Raw genomic sequence first — 25,861 nt, forward strand, 5'->3', positions numbered from 1 at the left:
CTTAAAAACAGTATAATGTCTAAAAAGAGCACACGATTAACCAATGAAATTAAAGTAACTTATTCCTTTATTTAAGTATGATTGCCATTGAAGTTCAGCCTTAAAATATTCGAGAGATATAATTTATTTAATTGCAGATAAACCTGGAGCACCAGAAGGACCTCTAAACATTGATGAGGTAGATAAAGATCGAGTGAAACTCTCCTGGAGACCACCAAAGGATGATGGAGGAAGTCCACTCACGTAAGACACTTTTATTTTATTCAAACCCCCAACTACAATATTTCTAAGGGTACTTACAATATACTCCTCTGGACTTATTCCATTCGACGGGACTCGACGTAATTAATTAAATTTAATTAATTAATTTCAGTTTTATGTGGAGGAAAAAATTGTAATTGTTTAATAAAAATAACTCTGTTGACATTTGTTTACTTTTTTTTAAACAAGGTTTTATTTGAAATTTTAAACTGTACAAACCAAGCAAAGTTAGTGTTTTTATCTTTAATTTTTATAGCTTATCAGGGATCAGTTTAGAAGAAATTTGGGTCCGTTAACGGTCCCTTCACAAAATATCTTTTCATAAAAACGGACCCTTCACAAAATATTTTTACTTAAAAACGGACCCTTCACAAAATGATTTTTCTTTTAATCGGACCCTTCACAAATTTGTTTATCTTCATTATTATTTTGTTAATCGAATGAACCCTTTCCAGGGCAGAAAACAAGAAAGATGGATGTAAACGAATTAAGTTTTGTCTTCGGCAGACGATTCTTCCATTATTCGTCCAAAATGAATATTCTGCGTTCAGCAGTATAGGCTAAATACCAAATATTTGTATGTTGCATCTCTAATTTAGAAGCAGCAATTGTTGTTTATTTTTTAAAATTTAATTTTTTTAATTATAATTTTACAGTGTTGAGCATAATCTTGTATGTCTTTACAATTTAAAAACTCCTTGAAAAAGTTTTTTTTTGCAATAACGGACCCTATTTGCACAAATTCATAAAAGCGGACCCTAGTTGAAAGAATGCGAGTAATTTTTTTCACAATTTCACGAAAAACGGACCTTTCACAAAATGTCTGGACAGACCCCTGCTTATGAAGATGATTATTATGATTTTACCTTTAATAGCTTTCTCCGCACTCCCTCTCTCCGTTTCCATGGTTTCGACAAATCTTTCTCTTTTCCCTCACTCCAATATGTTCTAACGCTTTACTAAAACATATTAGCGTAGAAAAAAAAAAGCTGCCACAATTATAGTAAGGGGAAGGGGAGAATGTAGAGATGAGAGAAACCGAGTATCTATCTTGAGTCATCGATTCACAAAGAGCAAAGAAGATTATCTTTTAACTACTTTTCCTGTACTTATAATCAACAATTTTCTGTACTTATACTAACAATCTCTTTCAAAAGGACCGAAGGCATGAAATTGTTAGAAAATTCCTTTGTATAAAATATGCAGAATCTTAAAGAAACAGCAAAACGTACCATGTCAGATCGATAGTATAAAAATAATACGAAGTTTAATAACGAAGACAAAATTTTCTGATTGTTTTCATTTGTGTTTTGAATATAAACTTTTGAAATAAATGAAAAAAATAATAATAACCCGGAAGTGTTATTTGTGTCTGTTAAACAGGTTATCATAAATGAAGGAAAAATCACAAAAATGAACATAACTGAAAAAGTTACGCCTGGATTTTATTGAAACTGGTACAAGTTATAGAGCACAGAATAATGCATAAATTTGAGGTAAAAAGTATTAAGCGTATAAGTAAGAAATGAATAAATCAGCTGTTTGGAATAGAAAAAAGTACCTTCTGTATGGAATATGATCACCTCTAGCAGCACACATAGAGGTGTGTGATGCTTTCGATGATGCGGTCTTGACGTCATTCCATTGCAGTGCCACTAATTTACCTACTGCAGTTTTAGTCTTATTTGACAACATTTCATTTATAAGAATGGCTAGTTTTTTGGAAGAGTTATCGCTATTTTTGTCATTTTTCCTTAACTTATGATAAAAGGTATAACTCAATTTTTTCTTTTATGAGCACTCATTTATAGAGACTACATTTGTCGTTCTAGTGGCTACATAGTAGAAAAACGTGACAAGACCAGAGGCGGAAGCTGGCTACCGGCAGTGGCGTTTGTCAATCCTACGAGCCGCAGTTGCTCTGTACCCAAGCTCACTGAGGGAACTGAATACGAATTTCGAGTCATGGCTCAGAATGCCAATGGAATTTCTGAACCACTCACCACAGAGAAGCCTGTCGTCGCCAAGAGCCCATACGGTAATTACCTTTTGAAAATTAGTAAAAATGAATCTTCTTTTAATACCACCACGTTCCATGCTCGTTCTATGGATTTTGTTTTAAAATATAAATAGTTTATGTTTTTTAAAAATTCCATAAACATTTGCAGGCTTGTGTGCTCGATTGAGGCTTATAAACCTTTGTCAAATAGAAATACAGATAGCACAATAAAAAGGACAGCACAAAGATACATTCAGGGTAACAGCGGAATTCGAACCTGTTACCTCCATGCTTTGCACAGCATTTGGCGGGCGGTACCACTCGATCAGGGAGACCTCAAAACTTGGTTGAATAAGGAGATCGCCCATGCCAGATGTTAATGTTTGTTTTAATATTTTAGTCAAAATTAAAGCAATGTTTCACTACGTTAGCGTTTTTAACCTTTGGAATCTCTTACTTTTCCTTAACCCCTTCCTTCTCGCTCCCGTGATATTGACGGACTGGAGTGTTCAGTAGTAACGCGCCAATAAGAATAAAGCTAATTCTTTTTTTTTTTGCCCGGAAAACATTTTATTTCTCATTTTACACACCTGATGGCAGTACCGGACTATTTTTAAGGTGATTGTAGATAGTTAGTTTATTTTAAACTAGTTGTAGTACTAATCAAATACGTAATACAAATGCAAAAGCCAAAAAATAGGCACTTTTATGACCGTTTTCTTGAAAATTAACCGATCGTTAAGGGGTTAATAATCTGATAATTTTTCACGGGAGCACGCACATTCCACCGGAATTGACGCATACGCGCTAAGATTGCTCATGGGTAATTGCTTAAACGTAAATTTGCGAAATCTCTCTATTACTTTTCCATAGTTCGTTAGAAATATATCAATTTTAGTTTTTCATTAGCTCGATTGGAGAGAAGTGAGAATGCATTAACAATACATTGATAATTTTTTGTGTGTTTTAGGTGTGCCTGGTAGACCTGGACAACCAGAACCTGTGGATTACGACCGTGATTTTATTAAACTGAAGTGGGAACCGCCACGGTCCAATGGAGGATCACCGATTATCGGATACGATATCGAAAGAAAAGATAAAAAATCGAACAGATGGGTCAAGGTCAACAAAGCTCCGGTTCCTGTAAGTTCAAAATTTATTCGGCTACGTGAGCTTTTTTAGTGAATAAAAAAAGAATATGGATTTATAAGTTTTATGAAGCAAAAAATGTGAATGAAGCCCAAAAAAATACAGAAATAAACATATTGCAGTTATGGTTCTATATACGAAATTACTGAAGAAAAGTGGCTTAACAAGTAGGGGACAATTTTAGGTGATTTAATCTGCAGATTTCTTACTGGTTAAATCACTTTGCAACTGGTTACATTTCTCTTATTATTATTTTTTTAAGACTGAGGCAGGTTCATGTTTATAGAACTATAGTATGTTCATTTCTGTACTTTTATTTATGCTTGCTTTCTGTAGTTACGTTGTTTTGCTTTACTATAAGTTGCACAAAGTATACATTGTTCTCATTTAGATAAGTGTGACTCCCGATATTGTAAGTATTTTCGGCTCCATTTCTCCTAAAAGTTTATTTGATTACGACGGCATTATATGCTGTAAAATATTTATATAGTATATTGTGTAATCTAAACCTTAACCCCTTTCCAGTATCACCCGAATCCAGTTCGGGCAACTACTACGTGCAGTATTTGTGATGCTCGAACTGGCAGGAGATAGAAAATTAAGGTTTCTATTTTGTGAAGGACGAGATCAGTTCGTTTCTACTTTAGGATACTTAATTCACTATTTTCCTAATAGATGGCATTAATGGTCCTAGTTTTAAAAAATAGTAATTAATAAAAAGTCACTAAAATAATAGAAAAAATTTGTTGACCTAAACAGGAATTGACTTTAAAAAATTTATTTTATATTACTTGTTTTTCAAATAATGTTGTTGATTAAGAGTTTGATAATTGAAATGCTGCACATTTATTGCAGAGTTGCATATTTACGGACGATACTGTAACTGATGGACACCAGTATGAGTACAGGGTGAGTGCAAAAAATGCAGCTGGAAATGGACCACCCAGCGAGACAACAGTGCCCATAACTGCCAAACCAATGAAAGGTAAAGCTTTAAAACTTTTAATACGCTTTCGACCGACTAGTTTTCGAAAAAAATATTTGCACTTCAAAAATTTTTTCTTTACTCTAGAACAACCATTAAAACAGGATAGGATCTTTTGGTATAATATTTTCTATTTTAATTTTAAGAAGACTTTGTACCTTTTAGGTACCTTTCGGTACCCTTTCCATTATGGGCTTTGGTACCATTTTATTTATTAAAACCATACTTTCTGACAAGTTTCTCTCAGAGGGCGATATTCTAAAACTTTCTCCTACCTCTGCGCCCTTTAACAACGCTTAAATGAAACGGTTAGTTTACCCAGTGAATAGTTGACACTCTGTTGTTATAAGTTCTGTCATGATTTTGTTTACTTTTGTTACGATATCATGAACGATGATTATAATTATATCGTGAAGGAATGAAATGCTTCTCTGAATATCATTAGTTTTTAAGTTTTTTTTTCTTTCATCATTGCAATGAAAATTATTAAATAAAAATGTGGTTGTGTGAATTTATGCTAGTTATTTTTTTCTTATAATTCATAAAATTTTCTAAACTATTAGTTCTATTAAATATTGAATTTTTATTTACTAATTCTTTAACATTTACTATAACAGAGCTAAGAAACATTTCGGAATTTATTCTTTAGTTTAAAAGGAGTAACGGTACTTGCCATGCTTACAAGTACGCATTTTATTTATAAATAAAAAATTGTGAGAATATAAAATCGAATCGTGATTTACTTTACAAAATGTACTTCATTTGCATTCGATATTCTTGAAGAATTAACATCTAAGCATTTTATAGAACTAAAATAAAACAAATCACTAGTTGTGCGAAAAAGAGAATAAATCAAACCGGTAGAATTTAATTCCAGCGATTTAAGGGGCAACGGAAAATCGAAGCAAGAGAGAAACATAAAATCGTAAATCGAATGGTAGTTAAATTTTTTGCTGTAGCGTGGCGCTAAAGTCGTTTAGATTAGTGTTGCTTTTTTTTCCACGCATTGAAAAAAACGCGCGGACTTTTTATAAAGCTTAAAAACAGCGCATATAAAAAATGAAGGAAAGAAAACATTTTTTAAAGAAATTAAATTTTTTACCTTTATTTTAAAAGTCAGCTTTTTATGAAATTGCAAAACTTTAGTTTAGAGAAAACTAAAGGATAATAGTTTTCATTAGTATTAGGACTATAGTATTTGACTATTCGCACAAATTTTTATTAATTAATATTTGCAGTGCAGCTCTGTAGTTTAGTAGGTATATGAACAACAGTATGAGGGATAATTTAAATAGCTTCGATAATTTGGACGGCACCCTATATCCCCTTAAATTATCTTTTGAATGGAACGATTACTATTTTTTCAGATGACTGGTCAATCTTCTTATAGAACTGTCTTGATTATGCGCAAAATATCATATTTCCTGTGTCCGTGCGAAGAAATGTATAGGGTGTCAAAATTGTTTTTTTAAAAATCTCATCTGGTTTAACCCTTTCGATATTTCCGAGGAACTTGGCAACACTCTCATATTCAAAATGGCGGACTTCTATTTGCGACCATGCCAGTCAATCTCGTTTTAATTTACGTATTTTGAGCTAAGTACAACTATATTTTTGCCGTATTTTGTGTAAATTAGTTATGTTTGTTCTTATTAAGTACTAATTGTACCTATAAAATTTTGACAAATTTTATTTAATTTTTGGGCGATATATTCTCCAAATCGTACTTACCGTTGGGTCAACATATTCTATTAAAGATAAAAATATTATGCGACAAAATTTTAGTTCTTGTTTTAATTGTTTTATAACGGCAACTTCTGATTTCTACAACTTCCGGTAAGAATAAATGATTCGACTCCTTTATATTATTTTTATTATTTATTCACGCGCAATACATATGTATTTTTACAATATTCAAGACGAATGGGGCATTTTTTCCCAGGAGATTTCCGGAGAAACGGGAAAAGTGGAAAAAATGTAGACTCATAGAATATCTATTTTAATATGTCAGCATTAACATAAACTGTTTTTTCTACTTAAATTTCAATGCTGCAAAAGCATGGTCAAAAGGGTTAAGAGAGTTTATAAAAGTGACAAAGTAATTTTCGAACTATATATGATGTTTCACAAATATTAAACAATGAATTGAATTTTGCAGAGAAACCCAAACTTCACCTTGATGGTTTGTATGGCAAAGTGATTCGAGTCAAAGCAGGCGATCCACTCCGCATTAACATGCCCATGACAGGAGCACCAGCTCCCACCTGCACGTGGACTAAAGACGACAAATCCTTGCCAGCATCCAATCGACTCCAGACGGAGTCTACAGACGACAGCATCGGTCTGTCCATCCCCGTCACCCAGAGGTCTGACAGTGGCAAGTACACCATCACCGCGAAGAATCCTCACGGGGAGGATTCAGCTGACGTTACAGTCATTGTCTACGGTACGTTGTCTCTTCATATCACATATTTGACGTTGTCTCTTCATATCATATAATTTATTTTCTTACGTTATTTATTTATTTACTGCAAAAGAAATTAATAAAATGATTCAAAAAAATTGGCGATAAGAAAAGCGAAAACAATTAAGTTATGAGCTAAATTGCTGCAAATATGTGCATGTATTGAGCAGCAGCAACAACATAACAGCTAATAAACTAAATTGAAGTTAATAAACAGACTGGTGGAAGCAATTGATTTATATGTATTTAATCGCAAGAAACCTCACCTAAAACAAAGTTTAAATCAGTCACTTACTTGTAAACGATAAGAAATATATAAAATAGATTTGTTATTTAATACATTTCAGGAGATAATAAAGTAATGATGGATTAAAAACTGTTGAGAAGAAATTATTTAAAAAGAAATGTTTTATTATTTCAGATAAACCCGGTTCTCCCAAAAATTTCGAATACTCAGATGTGACAGCAAACGCTATCACTATAAAATGGAAAAAACCAGACGATGATGGAGGATCGGAAATCACTGGTAATGATCTCATTTTCATTCCTTCTTTTTTATGATTATGAAATTTGAAAATGCTTAACTTCTTTTCTTTTGTTGACAGTTGCGATTATTTTAGACAATTTGAAAATAGAATGCGACCATGCAATAGAAAAATCAACGTAATGAGCTACAAAATTAAGATATTAGGAGTTTTTGTTCATGATGCGCTACCTATAGCAAAAAATCTATTTCCTTATCATTTTTCTGAAATTTTATTATAGCACTTGCAGAATTAGCAATAAAGAGAAGAAAAAAAATTGTGAAATCTCTTTTTTCGAATTCTATCGTAAAATATTAAAAAAAAATTTTTATTGCACGGCAGGAAAAGCGTCTCAGGCTGACACAATTTTCCTACTTTCCTCTTTTTCGCTTCATGGTTCCGGCAAATCCTGTTTTTTCCGCGGGCAAATATATTCATATGCAGTATATATAAATATATAGATAATCATAAAATAATCATATAGATTCATAATATGTATAAATATATAGTAAGAATATATATAAATATATTCATTTTGAATAGTACTGCAATGGAAAAAAATTAAGATTTGACAAAACCATGGTACCGGAGGAGAGGAAAGTGTAGCGAGTGGAGAAATCGTGCAACCTCGAGACTCCCATTCTATTTACAAATAAGTATAATAGTATTTAAAACAATATACATTTTGGAACTTTTATTTTAAATAAAGGTTACACAGTGGAGAAATGTGAAGTGGGAGTGGAGAGATGGGTCCCTGTCACCTCATTCTGCCCCACAACGACTTGCGTGGCCAGAAATCTGGAGGAGGGTAAACAGTACAGGTTCCGAATCCGTGCTGAGAACATGTACGGAGTCAGTGATCCTCTCGAAGGAAAACCCGTTTATGCCAAAAATCCATTTGGTACGTAAACAGATTTCGTAACTTTTACATCTCATTTAAATAAGAATATTTAAGTTTATCTTGCATTATTTCCTTACAAATAATTTGCAGAACTGACTGCCCACCTTAAGCTCTAGTCATTTAATATCAAAATTCTAATTTCAGACACTCCAGATGCTCCAGGTCAACCGAAGGTGAAAGATTTTGGTCCGAATTTTGCTAACATTTCTTGGGCACCTCCGTCCAGTGATGGTGGAAAGCCCATAACTGGTAAACAAATTTACAAAAAACTTTTTTTTAACTGTTATGCATGTTTGATTTATTATTCTTTTTAATATATGTAAGCAGTTAAACGATATATAATTTCAGAAAGATCCAATTCTTGTTTCAGTTTCAGTAACTAGACTCATTTTGAAGAGCATCCATTATCGGAATATAAATTCTTTTCTATATTTTTGTGTTTTAAATTGTTGTTTTTTATAACCCTTACTAAAATACATGAACTGATTATAACAATGGTAATGATATTTTCTCTTTTAATACAGTTAATACTCCAGGTAAAAACTACAATAAACTATTGCTTACACAAGATTTTTTTTCTCCAAAATTTATTATTTTATCGATTTACAGGGGTTTGTTATTCAGTGCCTCGAAACTTTTGTTATAAAACTTTACATTTATTTACTTGAAAGATATTCAGAGAAAAAAAAAGATATATTTCTAAAGTGTGGAAATAAAATTTTTGTTCAAGAAATTGAAGGGGCTTTAAGATGAAGCCTCTGATTTTCGGTTTTCTTTTCTGTGAAAGATTTTTCAGATAGTTACAGCGAAACTTCCAGGCAAGATCATCTCTATGTAGAGACCATTTACGACCACTTTGAGAGGCACGCAATTTTTTCCATAGACTTTGTGTGAAAGAAAAACTTTGGGAGAGACAACTAAAACAAACCTTTCCCAGCAACCTGGAAAATATCTGTATCAAATGCGGAGAAGGTTAAATAAGGAAACGCCAAAAAATATCAAAACAAAAATTTGACAAAGCAAATGTATTAAAATATATTCAACATATTTATATGAGGCACTAGTTTAGAGAGGACTTTCTGACGATACAACCTCGTGCTGCAATCAAAGTGCACCTACAGGCGATGCTATATTAATGATTTGATCTTAGAATTGGGAGTTAAATTAGAAAAAATAATTATTTTAAGATTTCGCATCTCAAGCAAACGATCTTCTCATCTTTGAAAGCAAACTAATTTTTATGATATAAAATTAAATACAAACGAAAACAACAAAAAAACATAATTGTTTATTTATTTAAAATAGCTTTACCATTCATATAATTGGTAAATTTGCTTTTACACATAATTGTATTAGTTGGGATCATTTTTATAGACGCTAAATTTTTTTCATTGATCCATTTTTTCATGGTGCCAACAGAAGTGGCCTTTTTTCCACCAGGAAAATGACACTGACTAAAGTTTAAATCATGTGCCTTCGATAACAATTTTGAATGCAATAGAGGTAACCTCTAAGAGCGACACACCTCTATCGAAGATCATTTTACTGTAGACGGAGATTGGTCTCTCCCGAAAGGTTTCACTTTTGTACAAATCAAATGAGATAATATTAAAATGATAACAAAGTACAAACACCAATACACCAATCAAATGGGTGTACAAAAAGTAATGCACCAATTATTTCCTAACGTGGCATTGATATTTTATTTCTTAATTTTTTTTAATTTTCTTCGAGACAGAAAGTATGATTCTCGAAATGATCTTTTTTCCGAGAAAAATCAAAGGCTTGTATGGCGGATGGAAACAATTCAAAACTCAAAGTGGATTTTTTCCAATTGATTTTAATATACTCTACACATTTATTTCAAATTTTCTGAAAAATTTTTCGCCATAAGAAGTGGTTGCTCAAAGGGTAGAGCGTTCGCCATCCATTGGGTTGACTCAGGTTTAAATCCAAATGATGGCTGGTCGATACGAATTCCGCACCTGAATTATACCGATCACAGTGCCAACTTAAAATGTGGTAGACGGATAATGGTTAGAGTCCCCTTGCCATCAGGCTAACCACGGGAGATTTTCGTGGATTTCCTAGTTTTCTCAAAAAAAGTCTTCCACGAAGGCAAAATTCTTCCAATACGTGACCCAGAAGTTCCCTTGTCCTCTGGATTGGGTTTAAAATGTCATGGCTACGGAGTTGAGAATTAGTAGTCATAAACCCAAAGTCTAGTCTGCTGTTCAACGATGGTTGTAAAAAAATGAATTCATTACAAAAATAAGCCGATCTCTCTAGAAGAATATTTTAAATATTAGAACAATTCACATTTTCTAACTGAATTGTCCCTTGCCGTCAGGATAACTGTGGGAGGTTTTCGTGGTTTTCATCCCAATGTAACTCAAATGCAGGTTAGTTCCATCTAAAGTCCTGCACGAAGGCAAATTTTTCCCAATACTTGTTCCAGGAGTTCTCTTGTCTTATGGATTGGGTTCAAAATTACAAGTCTATGGAGTTTAACATTAGTAGTGGTCAAAAAATTGGATTAGCTGTTTAAAGACGGCCATAAAGAATAAAATTTTACTCTATTAAATAAACAGTTTGAATTTTCCATTTTAGGTTACATAATCGAGAAGAGGGAGAGAGGCACACCTGATTGGTTCAAAGTGAATTCCTTCCCGACACCCCACACAGAGTTCAATGTACCGAACTTGAGTGAAGGCAAAACATACGAATTCCGTGTCATGGCAGTGAATGAAGGTGGACCCGGAAAACCAAGCAAGCCTTCTGCACCAGTCACAGCAAAGGAACAGAAATGTGAGACACTTTTTTATTCGTTGACAAAATATCACCCTGATGTACATTTTATTAATAACTAGCCGCCTAAGGCGGCCAGCTGTCCGCCACGCTAAAGGTTTTCACAAATAAAGTTTTTTAAAACATAGCAGGAAATCTGAGGATTAGTGGACAATTAAAGTGTTCCTGTCCTGCAATTTTGTCTTCATATCCAGTTGCTTGTCGAAATTCGGTCATGTTCCATCCTTCTTTGACGTTCCACAGACGTTTCTTGGGCCCTTCTTCTTCTTTGAGAATCTCTTAATATCTTTTTCTTTGACAAAATACAAAGTTTTTTGGAAGGCGGTTCTGCCATGTCAGTAATCGGGTTTTTAAGAAGTCAACGAATACTTTAGAACAACAATTACTATGAAAGCAAATCATGAAACTTCAATATTAAAATCTAAGTGCTTACCTGCAAACTGAAACTTTCTGAAAATAACTAATTACATTTAATAAAAACTGTTAAAATAAAGAATAGAAAAACCAAAGAGATCCAAGGTAAGTGTGACCGTTCCTTCAAAAACAATTAAATTCCCATTTTATATATTATATAGCTACAACGCTTAAGAAAAAGAAAACTAAAATGCTAAATACATGAAAAGAACACGAAAACGAATTAATTTTTTATGGTATCTATTTCTATATCACTACAAAAATTATAGTCTTCGCTTTAGAAAAAAAAATTGAGCGTGGAAAGAAGAAAAACTTATTGTAACAATTATGTACAGCGACAAATATATCAAAGCGAAGAGTTCTATTTACGTATCGAATATGTTGCCACATTTTTAACCCAAAAGTTAAACTTTTCTCCAATTTGATAAATGTAAACTAATGCGAACCTTACAATTAAATTATTAATTCCTTCGTATATTATTGGTTTAAGTTGTCGAAAATTAATATTTCAATTGTAAGGTTCGCATTAGCATACATTTATAAGAGTGGAGAAAAGTATATGCATTTTTTAATAGTTTTTTGAATATGGCTCTTTGAAGACGAAAAAGCATAGATTTTCTTACAAAATGACTGATAACTAAAAAACTAATCCAAATTTTTGAAAAAGAAAAAAAAAATACTTCATTATGTCAAAACACAATTATGTGCCGAGTTTCGTGCCTGGGCGAGGCTACTGGGGCGATATATTGTGATTACAGACACACACACAGCCGCGTTTATTATTATGTATAGATTATTGGTACTCATAATAATGGAAGTATTATGAATACTTTATATGCTGATTATTTTAAGCAAAGCTTTAAAACCAAGTAGTATTTTTTTTTAAAAAAATTTAAGTCCATTCCTACTCAGATCAATAAAGAAAATTTTTTATTTTAGTGACAACTTTTTATTAAAGAATTAATAATTTTTCTCCCATATAAAACTAAAATTTATAGATTAAATTTAAAGAATGAATTAATATTTGAAAAAAAAACTGTATTCACATCAAGTGTCATCATCCACTACAAGTTTAAATTAAAATGTATTTGAGGTTGAGTGTATGAATAAAAAGTATTTTATGAACGAATAAAAATTTGAACTCGATATAGGGAGAGTGTAAAGTAATAAGTAGGAATTGAAAAAAGAGGCAGGCATGTTTGTTCATCAAGTCTTTTTATTGCTATTTTAGAAAAAATATGCACACTTTCTAATGTGCTAACGACAAGTTAAAATATGTGCTAACGCTCGCACTAACAAAAATTTCATCTGATACCCTGAGTGGCTTTAGTTAATAACTGCAAAACGTTTGTTTTCTATTGATGAATGTGTTTTTCTTTTTACAGTTGCTCCTAGTGCTCCAGACATGCCACGTGTGGACAAAGTAACGAAGAATTCAGTGACGCTTTCTTGGAGTAAGCCACTGCATGACGGTGGTAGCAAGATTCAGGGATATCTCGTTGAGAAGAGACCAAAAGGAGCAAAGGAATGGGACATCATTAACACCATCCCCCATCCGGATACTACATTCACGGTAACTGATGGGTGTTCCTCAATCACCGCCCTTAATGTATAGTTTCAGAATCTTCGTCGAAAATCAGATCAAAATTACTAATGTTATAAGAGAACTTTTGCATGGCATTTGTCTTACGTTAATTTTGTCTAAGTCAAAATTCTTGATGGTTCCATCAAAAGAATTTGATGGTTTAAGATGGTTTCAGCGCAATTCATGATGGTCCCCATCATCCAACATTTTTCATCCTGTGCTCATGATGTTTATATGCCAACCAACTTCCATCATTCCATAATGGAAAATGCTACTTTAATTCTATGATGGTAACCATCAAGAAAAGTTTGATTCTCACGAAGAATCCAAGAAGTTTGGTTCCATGATGGTTCAAACAATGCATTTTCATGATTGTTTAATGTTAATTCTTGTTGGTTCTCAGGAATATGCCATCAAAACAAATTGGTGTTTTTTTATGTTGAACCATCATAAATTAGACCGAATTCCCACTTAGGGTTGATAGTGGTTCATGATCGTTCCAACATTTGATTTCGAAGAAACTATGATGGAAATTAATGATGGTAGAACATGAACAAACCATCAAATCAAGTTTCTATTCTTATGTTGGACCATCGTAATTCAGACCGAATTCCTACTTTGGGGTAACGGTTATGTTGTTTACCAACAAAAAATATGATGTTTTATGATGGAATTGTTAATGGCTACCATCAAGATTATCTTGGTCCATCAATGGAAAACCATCAAAAATTTTCACTTGTGTAATGTTAATTTTATTTTCTCCCATTAGTGAAACGGTTCTTAAAGGTGTTCCGTGGTAGAATTATAAGGGTTCCAAAAGTAAGAATTTTTTTAACCAGTTAGAATTATATTCATGTCCACAATTATTTTTCAATTATATTAGTAATAATTAGATCCACAGTTTTCTTTGTTGTCCCGGTGTGGACTAGTTATAAGGACACGGTTCCCAGTAGATAACCGAAGTCAAGCATCACTGTCTGCGGTGTTCGTAAGTTGGTGGGTGACCACTTTTATCAGCCTGCATAGGAAGCGAGGGTGTGTGGTATCGGTCCTCGTTAAATTGTTCTACCATAAAGTGCTCGAATTCCTGTGCAGGTCGTCGGGCTACCAAAGCAGGGGAGTCATCCCCTCTGCAGAGGATCAAAATTGCGATGGCATGTCTTCGGATCATTCTCAGGGATGTTTCCCGGACCGTCACCAATAGTCCATAGTGCAGTTCTAGTTCAACGTAAATTACCTACCTATATCCACAGTTTTTAATATTGCGGTTGTTATATGAAGTCATTTGTGCAAAATGCAAATAAAAAGTAGCAAGAATTAAAAGAAATTGGTTTTTCGTGGTTTTCCTCTCTTTGTAAGACAAATGCGTGTTCCATCAAAAAGTCTTCCGCGGAGGCAAATTTCCCCCAATACCAGGAGTTTCCTTGTCTTCCGGATAGGGTTCAAAATGACAAGGCTACGCAGTTGAACGTCAGAAGCCGTAAATCCAAAAATTGGGTCGGCTGTTCAACGAAGGTTATAAAATAATCAAACTATTTTCCATGCTGATTTTCTCATTAAATATATGACAGTGTTTTTGCTTCTTATACTTTTAAATCTTTTCTGCCCAGGTGAATAAACCTTAGTTATTAGAAAGAGACAAATAGCTTAGATAAATTTTTTTTAAATATTAACTTTTTAAAAAATTTACGATTTGGTGAGATTTTTCCATCTAAGCAAAAAGCATTAAAGAATAATAAGTAGTTTTCAATTTTAGCAATGATTGCAGTAACTTTTTAACTATCACAAATTTTTCTCTAACTTTTTATTTCATTTATTATTATTATTTTTTAACAAAACTGTCGTTTCCTTTAATATTGTCATTTTCATGATTAGCTTAAGGATTTGCTTGAAAAAAATAAGCAAACTCAGCATAGCTTAGCTAAAAAAAATAATAAAAAAATATTTTTTGAAAATTGTAAAACTTGATGCGGTCAAAGTAGAAATCAATGGGACGAGATTTTATTTATATATTTAACGAATCAAAAGAAAATTAAAGACGTCTTATTTGAATGAAGTCGAAAAAAAAGTATAATTTATTTTTATCTTTCGAATTATTTTAAATTGGTGGTATATTGAGTTTTTATTACGACTGATTGAGATGGCAAATTGCAATTTTATTTGGCCTATACGAAACATCAGGTTAATTTTTTTTATTTAGTTTCTACTTTATTTGTTTCAAATGTAGATTTTGGATACAAAATATTCATTTGATATTCCAAGCCATAGACTGCATTTATAAAAATTACATGCAAAGAATGGTACTGAGTCAAAACACCCTGTGCATGCATTAATCACATTTTTGATACTTTTCCCTTTCATTTAGGTGCCTAATTTGAAGGAAGGGGACGAATATGAGTTTAGAGTTATAGCTGTCAATGACGTAGGAGACAGTCCACCTAGCAAACCCTGTGCTTTGGTCAAAGTAGAAGATCAACCCGGTAAGAAACTTCATTATTTCTGATCAACATTTTAATAAGTTACCTGCAAAGTTTGAAATCCGGCATTCTGCGGAATGCCTTGGCATTGTATAGAATGCCTAAAACTAGCCGTAAATGCACGAAACGATTTATATTTCGCACATTTCCTACACATTCTATAGAATGCCAAATGAGAAACCGGCAAAGTATAAAATACATCGTTTCGAATATCACGTGGCAAGGCACGTGACTTTCAACGCTCGCCTCGTGGTCAGAATCTGTCTGTTGCACTTTGCGGTTTTTATATTAAAATTTTGTTTCCCTTAATAAGAAAGGCATAAATTATGTTTTGCACAACTTTCCATTTTCTTTACGCATTTCGAATACATTTTTTTAATGGCACTCTCATTATTTTTTCAGAATAACACTTTTATTTTTGAGAAATGCACATCATTTACATAATAACCTCATCAGGACGTTTTTTTTTCATACTTAGCCTAAATAGCATTTGTCATTCTATAAAATGCCTAGATATTATATACAATGCCTAGGGAAAGTATGTAATACTTCTCATATTTCGTACCTTACCTGAAAATATGCGGCATTATATACAACGCCTAGGCATTCCATAGAATGCCGGCATTTCATACTTTGTCGGTAACATATTGATTGAATTTTCTTTTACTTTTTTTAAAAAATATTTAAAAATCATTTACAGCGTGTTTGAAATGCAATTTTGAAACGAGGGAAGATAAAGTAGTCTAGAACTGTTAATTTTATAGGACAGATTTTAGTTATAAACAGTTTTTCTGAGTGGCTAATTGCATAGACAATTAAAAGTATCTTAAGAGTTGCTACTTCCACGTCTCCTTCCCTGCGACTATGAGTGACAGAAATGGGTGGTTGTTGACTACCGGTGGAAGTCTTTTGTGTTGAGCAGCAATCAGTGAGTCGTGGTGGCTCAGGGGATGGCGCGTTATCTTTCCAATGACGTGAACCGGGTTCGAATCCCAGCGATGGCTTAAACAAGTAAAATACATTAATAATGATTCATTGCTGACTGACAGGACCAGGTATGTGTTAAAGCGATATTGCACATTAAGCAATATCGCGGTAATGAGGTTAAACTGTGAGTTAAACCGACTTTAATTTTACCCTTTAAACACGAAATTTAATTTTAAAAGTTCCCCACATGTTGCAGAATTGAACTCGAGAAATGACGTGTAAAGCAGGGTAAATGGTTCCGTTAAAAATTTTACGAAAAATTACGACCTTTTCATCCATCAAAAATTAACCATTCATTTAAGAAAAAGTTTCTTGTTATTAGAACTAGTAAAAAATGTCAAGAAATAATAAAATATATAAGATACATTATAAGAACAATACTAGCCGTCGGATTCTGAATTTAATAATGTGTAGGCAGACATTTTGTGAAAGGTCCGTTTTGGTAAAATTGTGAAACAATGACTCGTAATTTGTGAATATAAAATAAACGTTAAGTCCCATTCTTTCAACCAGGGTCCGCTTTTGTGAATTTGTGCAAATAGGGTCCGTTATTGCAAAAAAAACTTTTTCAAGAAGTTTTTAAATTGTATATAGATGCAAAATTATGCTCAAAACTGTAGAATTATAATTAAAAAAATTAATTTTTAAAAAATAAACAGCGATTGCACCTTCTGGGAAGGGTTTATTTGATTAACAAAACAATAATGAAGATAAACAAATTTGTGAAGGGTCTGATTAAAAGATAAATTATTTTGTGAAGGATCCGTTAACAAATTTCTTCTAAACAGACCCTTGGTAGGATTCAGCCTCGTAGAGCGAAGACCCTGTATGTATTGTCGCTGATAATTGTTTCGCAATTTCTCCGCAAATTAATACTTACGGTCCAAGTTGCGACTTAATTGGTTACTGCCCGAGATCCCTCTATTTTCCACAATACAAAGCACTTTTGTTGGTAATGCAAAAGAAACCTATCAAACAATGTCCTTGAAATATCGAGTTTTGGTAGTCATTGGTATTATTTTTTTATTTTGCACGAAGAGTATATAAGTCACTGCAATAATCCGACGTGTTTTCACGTCAACTGGTTACTGATAACAACTTTAAAAAAATAAACTATATCACTTGAATTTCAGATAAACCAAGGATCGACGCAGGAGCCTTGAAGGACATCACAGTCAAGGCGGGACAAGAGTTTAGCTTGACCGCTCCATTTACTGGTTTTCCGAAACCAAACGCCATCTGGTCAAGAAATGATCTTGATTTGGATGAAAAGGATCCACGATGTTTCTTTAAAGTGAGTCCGGCATTTTAAAACAATTTTTTCTTTTGCAAGTTATATTTTTTTCAAAGTGAAACGCTTATGTTTTAATTATTATGTGTAGTTTGCTTAAATAGGATTAAAATAGCTTCTACTACCTGTGCAAGTCTATTTTCACTTCATTATCTAAAATATGCTTATGTCTATATTTATTTGTTCTTTTTTTAAAGGTGGGAGATGATTATGTTGTTTTGGGCATATCTAATTCTAAGAGATCGGACTCGGGACAATACAAACTCTTCTTGAAGAATATTTCAGGATTTGACACAGCTTATTGTAAAGTCACTGTTTTAGGTAAGAATTTGATTTCAAGACATCTAACACGAAACAGTATTTATAATAAAAAAAAGGACCGAAATGTAACGAACTGAAAGTAGCTGATTATTTGTAGTCAGGATCCACAACGTAACAAATAATAAACAATTTGTACTTATAAATATCAGCATCATTAAAAATAACTACTTATGTAACGATTACAACATTAATCGTGATTAAGATTAATTTTTATTAGGTGGCAATAATAGCTTTCATCGCAATTATTAGTAATTTCAATTTTATTCGCGATTACATGTAAAATGCATATTTAATAATTACAAGTAATCATACTTCGGTTGTGACTGTAACGTTAATCGTAATGACAAGCAATTTAAATGAGGTAACGATTACAAATTTAATGGCGAGTATGAGTAACCGCAATTAACGATTCCATCTTTTACAATGGTTACCAGTTTCAACCATAATTTATCTATACATGCTTAATCGTAATCAACATATATCTTACGTAATCAGCAATTTTATAATCAACAACTTAATTGTAAACAACAACAAATCAACAGATAGATTCCAAATATAGGGAGAGTCGGGTAGCTCCGCCCACTTAAGGAGTACTGCTTATATTTCTGTATAATATTGAGTAATAATCAATATTTTTGTATGTTTCTATTGTTTTACCATCTAATTAAATAATAATAATTCAAAAAGAATAAACCAAAAAAAGAATAGTTTAACTTAAAAAAATAGAAATTTAAAGAAACATGTTTTTCAGCTCTTTTCAAAATGTGTCGGGTAGCCCGGCCCAATTACAAAAATTATGTTTTTTGACTGTTTTTTCAGTTGTAAATGAAAGTGACCAATGTATTGACAATAGATAAACCTCATTTATCATTTTTGTCACAAAATTATTTTATTTATTACATATTTATATACTTTTAGTGAATTCTATCATTTAATAACAACAATATTTGTTGTTAAAAATGCATATAACATTCAAATTTGAAGCAATAAAATAATAATCTTTGCAACCGTATATTTATCGACGAAATAAAATTGGGCGGTGATACCCAACATTCATGTGAGCTGGGCTACCCGAAATCCAATTTTTTTGTAAATTTGTAATTACTCGAACAATTTTTCGCATATAAACTTCTTTCTTCGTGCAAATTAAACTTAAGACTACGTACTTTAATGCTGTATGTATAGAAAAAATAATTTTTTTAGTATTAAAATGAAGTTTAATCGAAACATTCAACCAATTTTTCTTAATTTCATGACTACTGTATTCTACATATTTTCAAAACAATTGTTTACCATGTTAACAGCTGCATAAATACTTGAAACTTTGAAAATAATCTTTTTCTAATATAACAATTAATGTCCGATGGCCCATTGACTTGAAAAAATATTCTACACATATGAAATTGGCTGTGGGCGGGGCTACCCGACTCTCCCCTACTAGCAATATTGATTCAAATATAATCAACAACTTACGTAATCAACAATACACAACGTAATCAACAATACACAACGTAATCAACAACTGAATCGTAAGCAACAACAAATCAATAGATAGTGTACAACATATACTAGCAATATTGATTCACGATCACAAGTAAATATATCTCCATCTAGTCTTGATTCCAAAACTAAATTTGATTTCCAAGTAATCTCGATTACATTTAATCTGGAATATAAAATATAATTAATTGCGCTCCTTTCTGTGTTCATCTTTTGCAGACGGCGCATAGCATGATAAAGCCAGTTTGGTCCACTAATTGTAAGTAAAAGGTTAATTAAGAAAAATGTTGTTATTTGTTAGATCGCCCTGGACCTCCAGAGCATCTGAAAGCAGAAGAGGTGGAAGGTGATTCTCTGACTCTAAAGTGGAATCCACCAAAAGATGACGGTGGAGCAGAGATAAGCAACTACATCGTTGAGAAGAGAGAAGTGGGCACCTCCATATGGTCAAGAGTGAGCAGTTTTGTGAATGGAACAGCCACCAGGGTGCGCAATCTAACAGTTGGAAAGCAGTACGAATTCAAAGTGATGGCCGAAAATTTGTATGGTACCAGTGATCCAGCCACAATGGAGCCCATTTACGCTAAACTTCCTTACAGTAAGAATGTTTACAGTGTTTTGTTTAGACTTCGATAGTTTAACACGGAACCCACGATCCCGAGGCTCCTCAATGCTTCCTTTTTTTCAATTCCTACTTATTACTTTACACTCTCCCTATATCGAGTTCAAATTTTTAATCGTTCGTAAAATACTTTTTATTCATATACTCAACTTCAACTAACTTGACTCAACTTCAACTTTTTTGAGCTTGTAGTGGATGTCACTCGATGTTAATGCAGTTTTTTCGAATATTAATTCATTCATTAAATTTAATTAATTAATTTTAGTTTTATTTGGGAGAAAAAATTGAAATTATTTAATAAATAGTAACTAAAGTAAAAATTTTTCTTTATCGACCAAAGTAGGGATTGACTTTATTTTTTTTAAAAATATATTACTTCTTTTTTAGTTTCATATGTCTGACTCAGTGTGTAGTACAACTTACGTGTTGATTTAATTTTGCCGTTGTTTAATTAATGAAATTGCTATTTTGTTGCTTTCGGGATGCTCAGCCATTAAATTTTACATTGTCTTATTAACTGAACGTGACAGCTGAAGTTTTAAAAAAATTGCACTCATACATTTATGAATGCTGTAGGCGTATTGAAAAATCTGGCATTCTGGAAATTTCGACGGTATTTCGCAATGAGTCAGGCAAATTGACAAAATCTTCGACGCTCTCTAATCTGCCTGATACATTTCAGGCTTATTGCAATCAGTCATACGCCTTTGGCTTGATTAGGAAATGTATAAACAGTAATAATAAATCTAAAACATACAGTAATACATCTTTAATAAGTTTAATTTAATATAAGCCTTCTGTACTCATGACAGTGTTTTTGAGGACTTTTATATAATTTTTAACTGTTTGAATTATATGTTTTCTAATTAGCCTCAAAGTATGTGGGTGCACTGCAATGAACCAAAAAGGAATTAAATTGACTCGAAAAAACTGTATATTTTGCCAATCAGCCTGGCGAATTACAAAATAACGTCAACTGTTTACAAAGTACCTACAAAAACTACAATAAGCCTTTGAATGTTGCGATAGTTACAAACTCCTGCTATTAGAATTAGCCTACAAAATCTTACCTTTAGTATTATTCTAAGCGATCTTCACAGAGATGTATCGCATTTGATTTTAAAACCAGATCATTGAGTATCTTGTTTTGTAACACGTGTTTTCCAGAAATCCTTTTTAGTTTTAAATAGGGTTTTGCAGCATTGGCAGAAACTTTTGTTTTTTTCCCTATAATACCAAATGCAAACCAATGGGTTCGAATAAAAATATTTTGATTTAAAATTATCATGCTTTCGTGAACCAATCATGAACCTATTTATTTAGAACCAAATTTTTTAACGTTAAACTTAACACTGAAAATATGGTAACCCTCACACTTTATAGATCTTTTTTTTTTTTTTCATTTTTAACAGCAGCACCTGGTACATGTATCGTTCGCTGCTGCGCGCTAACACTCCACGCAAACATACTAGGAAAATAAACATTAAACATAAATTAACATGTAACATGGAAAGATTAAAAGATTATAAACATTTAAAACATTAGAGCATTAGAACGTAGAAAAAGTGTAGAAAAATATCAAAAACATAAACAAAAGGTTAATAGAAATTCAATTTGCAGGGCTTGTAATTGCTCAAGCGCCCTCCAGTATCTGAGGTAGATGTCCACTGCTCGGCAACCCCTCGGGTGTTCAACATTTATCTGAGCTTCCTCCTTGTAAAGAATACAGACTTTATAAATGTCATGTGATTAATTTTTTTAATTGATTTATTAGAGCCGTGATGGTTCAATGGAAAGAGTGTTTGCCTTCAAATGAGGTGAACAAGGTGAGAATACCAGCGATGGCTGGTCCATACGAATTCCGCATCCGGCTTGCACTGACACAATGCTTTCTCGCGGTTTTCCTCTCTATGTAACGCAAATGAGGGTAAGTTCCATCAAGAAAATCCTCCAAGAAAGCATATTTCTCCCAATACTCGATCCAGGAGTTTCCTTGTCTTGTGGATTGATTCAAAATTATAAGGCTACGGAGTTGAACATTAGTAATCGTAAACCGAAAGATTGGGTCGGCTGTTGAACGACAGTTATAAATAATAATACAAACATCGATTTTTTGCTAACAACCTTTTAGAATTTATAAAATTACGTGTAAGTTTAGATAAGATCTCTGTAAGAAATCTTCAAATCTTTTCACTCTTCATCCCATAACATTAGCGGAGAGATACACAGGAAATTTTCTGGTTTTAGAATCTTGTTATTATTTACATTCAGTTAATCATCCAGAAGAATCTTACTTAATGTGATAATAAAACTTTACAATGCGTACCAGGAAGTAAATTCCTTTCATTGCAGATCCACCGGGACCACCAGGCATACCACATTCCGTCGAAACTGGTACGGAATCCATCACGTTATCTTGGACGAAACCGAGGACGGACGGAGGTAGTCCGGTCACTGGTTACGTCCTCGAGAAACGAAAGATTGGGGATAACAAATGGACACGTGCCACCAATGTCACCATTCCAGATCTGACGCACAGAGTGGGCGGCTTGCAAGAGAACAGCGAGTACGAATTTAGAGTGGCAGCTTGCAATGCTGCCGGACAAGGTCCATGGAGCTCGAACTCAGATGGAATAGTTGCCAGAATGCCACCATGTGAGTACTCTAAATTTAGTATTTACTAGAGAACTTAGTGGAAGAACATTATTGAAAATATAAACACTAGCTTCTGAAATTAGTAAGGTGGAGAAAGTCGACCTGTTTTGAGCACTCAAAAACAGGCACGCATTCTCAAGACTCACTAAACGTGAAGGAGAAAAAACAAAACACATTTGAAAAAATGAAGTGGGGAATAAAATAAAGGTGAAAGTAAACCTAGAAACACCTCGGTAGCCGAAAGAGGCAAATCAAGACGGGCTGCATTTCCAAGTACAGTGGAGTAACTCATATCGTTAATTAGGGAATCGGTACTTATGCGAATGGAATAAAATTTCGGAGCATCAAGCTGAACTGATGTGGCAAGTTTAGAAAAAATTTAGGAGTTATCAAAAATATACTTATGTCCAAGGCTCTAGCCTAGCACGGCAATAGATGATTTAGCGAATTCTTGATGCGGGACATATCTTCATCGAAATTTCAAAGCGTGTCTGATTTGTAGCCAAGGTAACATTGGGAAGGTATGTTATAAGCGATTTTCAATACTGATAGGGTCATTTACTCTTAAGCGAAACTTCTAAAATCGAATTACAGTGTTAAAGTACGGAAGAAGTTAACGAAATGTGTTATAAGCTTTATTTATAGCTTGATATTGTATAGTTAAATGTTACATGCTGAACTTAAATAATCAAAATTGCTCTAACTCGAAGAATAGTGCATTAAGTTGAACCTTTTTATCAGAGTACTTGATGACACGATACTGTGGATCAACTGGAACGGAAACACGACTCAATTTTATAACTACTTACGATAGCGGCAATTTTGAACAATATTACGATACAAAAACTTTTTCTTTAAACTTTTGCTGTTTTAAAATTCTTGAAGTTGTGGAAGAAATTAAACTGGTCTTAGGAAAAAAAACGGTTCTGATTCTTTTGAAACGATAAACATTCACAGGGGTCTGTTTAGAAGAAATTTGGGTCCGTTAACGGACCCTTCACAAAATATCTTTTCATAAAAACGGACCCTTCACAAAATATTTTAATTTAAAAACGGAGCTTCACAAAATGATTTTTCTTTTAATCGGACCCTTCACAAATTAGTTTATCTTCATTATTGTTTGTTAATCGAATAATACCTTCCCAGGAAGGGGGGGGGGGAGAAAGACAGATGTAAACGACGGCAGACGCTTCTTCCTTTATTCGTCTGAAATGAATATTCTGCGTTCAGCAGTATAGGCTAAATACCAAATATTTACCAAATGCATCGCTAATTTAGTAGCTGTAATTGCTGTTTTTTTTTTTTTAATTTAATTTTTTTAATTATAGTTTTACAGTTTTAAGCATAATCTTATATCTATTTACAATTTAAAAACTCCTTGAAAAAGTGTTTTGCAATAACCGGACCCTATTTGCACAAATTCATAAAAGCGGACCCTGGTTGAAAGAATGTGACTAATTTTTTCACAATTTAACGAAAAACGGTCCTTTTACAAAATGTCTGGGCAGACCCCTGGTTCAAAAAGTTCCTTCTTATTTTCTTATGTTTTCTTTTTTAACAGGTCCTCCGAAACTAGACACTAGTTTTGCCATGAGAGACTTGACTGTATCGGCTGGAGAACCCTTCACTATTCGTGTTCCATACACTGGAAGCCCGGCACCCACCGCATTATGGACAGTGGTCAGTTTCAATCTTTATGTTTAAAAAAGTTTTTCGTTTTAATTTTTTTTTTTTTAAAAAACTTCTTGGAAGTACTCGGAGCAGCATATTGTGGATGGTTGACCGCGTAAAGTTAGGCGCAGATGGCGCTAGTGGTTAAAATTTGCCGTACGATTTCCGGGTAACCTCGTCCGACTGATTTTTACTCTTAAACATGATAAAAAGCCTCATACACTATAATTATACAAGTAGTGTTTTGAATATAACGCATTCTTTCTTTCTAATTTTCAACAAAACAGACAACAAATGAATTCGGGAAAACTCCGCAAACTTGCTATGATGCTACTCAAAAAATACAATACATCAATTTTTTTTTAATAACCGTCGTTGAACAAGCCGACCCAATTTTGGGTTTACGACTACTAATGTTCAACTCCATAGCTTTTTGAATCCAATCCAGAAGACGAGGAAACTCCTGGATCCAATACCCCTAGAGGTATTATTTGTTATGGGAACATGGAGGACTTTGAGACTCGACAGATTTAACGTGCATCAATCACCATTAACTACACGGGGAGTCTTGAGCCGGCAGGGATCGAATCCACGACCGCTTGTACATGGGCCCAGTGCCCTACCAACCAGACTATCCCGGCCAACACACAAATATAGCGAAAAAAGGGATAACACTCAAAGAATGGCTAACTTTGCGCTTTATTTATATTGTGATATCAATTTTGCTAAATATGTTTGCGGCTCATTACCTGTTAGAATTTATAAATCACAGAAAACTCTTACATGTAGTAAAATGAGATGTAAATTTAAACATAAATCACATCAATAAAACTTCTTAGAATATTAAACCTGTTCACACATCACCTCGTAAGCATAACGTAAGCGGAAGGATACACAGAAAGTTTTCTAAATTTCCTCCTATTTGGGGAAGCTTGTTATTATTTACATTCAGTCAACCATCCAATACGCTTGCCTCCTCGATTGCTGAAGATGAAGAGATCAATATTTATTTATTTTTTCAGAATCAAAGTGAAGTAAAACCGGATGATCGCGTAACAAGTGAAGTCAATGAAGAGTTTGTCGTGTTCCTCAACAAGAAGAGCAAACGCGAAGACTCTGGTAGATACACACTGAAGCTCACGAATACTCAAGGATCAGACTCTGCATCATGCCGAGTCACAGTTGTTGGTAAGACATTTCTTTTTTTACAAAATGGAACAGCCATTACGATAGAACCTTTTTGGATA

General features: G+C 33.2%; 1 protein-coding gene across 1 annotated transcript in view; it reads left to right on the forward strand.

Annotated features, from left to right (window-relative positions):
* The window catches only part of LOC107453137 (projectin protein bent), a 307,623-nt gene that overhangs the window by 206,133 nt on the left and 75,629 nt on the right, over positions 1 to 25,861 (forward strand). The window contains exons 81-97 of the mRNA XM_087164780.1: positions 138 to 243; positions 2,094 to 2,299; positions 3,231 to 3,403; positions 4,265 to 4,394; positions 6,553 to 6,840; positions 7,280 to 7,384; positions 8,092 to 8,283; positions 8,428 to 8,532; positions 10,894 to 11,091; positions 12,891 to 13,078; positions 15,456 to 15,570; positions 17,688 to 17,848; positions 18,043 to 18,166; positions 19,968 to 20,264; positions 22,641 to 22,943; positions 24,505 to 24,623; positions 25,637 to 25,802. Coding sequence (XP_087020906.1) covers positions 138 to 243; positions 2,094 to 2,299; positions 3,231 to 3,403; positions 4,265 to 4,394; positions 6,553 to 6,840; positions 7,280 to 7,384; positions 8,092 to 8,283; positions 8,428 to 8,532; positions 10,894 to 11,091; positions 12,891 to 13,078; positions 15,456 to 15,570; positions 17,688 to 17,848; positions 18,043 to 18,166; positions 19,968 to 20,264; positions 22,641 to 22,943; positions 24,505 to 24,623; positions 25,637 to 25,802 — 2,976 coding nt within the window. The remainder of the gene's footprint in view (positions 1 to 137; positions 244 to 2,093; positions 2,300 to 3,230; positions 3,404 to 4,264; positions 4,395 to 6,552; positions 6,841 to 7,279; positions 7,385 to 8,091; positions 8,284 to 8,427; positions 8,533 to 10,893; positions 11,092 to 12,890; positions 13,079 to 15,455; positions 15,571 to 17,687; positions 17,849 to 18,042; positions 18,167 to 19,967; positions 20,265 to 22,640; positions 22,944 to 24,504; positions 24,624 to 25,636; positions 25,803 to 25,861) is intronic.

This window comes from Parasteatoda tepidariorum, chromosome 5 (assembly GCF_982258835.1).
Source record: "Parasteatoda tepidariorum strain Cologne lab strain chromosome 5, Ptep-v5.0, whole genome shotgun sequence".
Classification (NCBI taxonomy): Eukaryota; Metazoa; Arthropoda; class Arachnida; order Araneae; family Theridiidae; genus Parasteatoda; species Parasteatoda tepidariorum.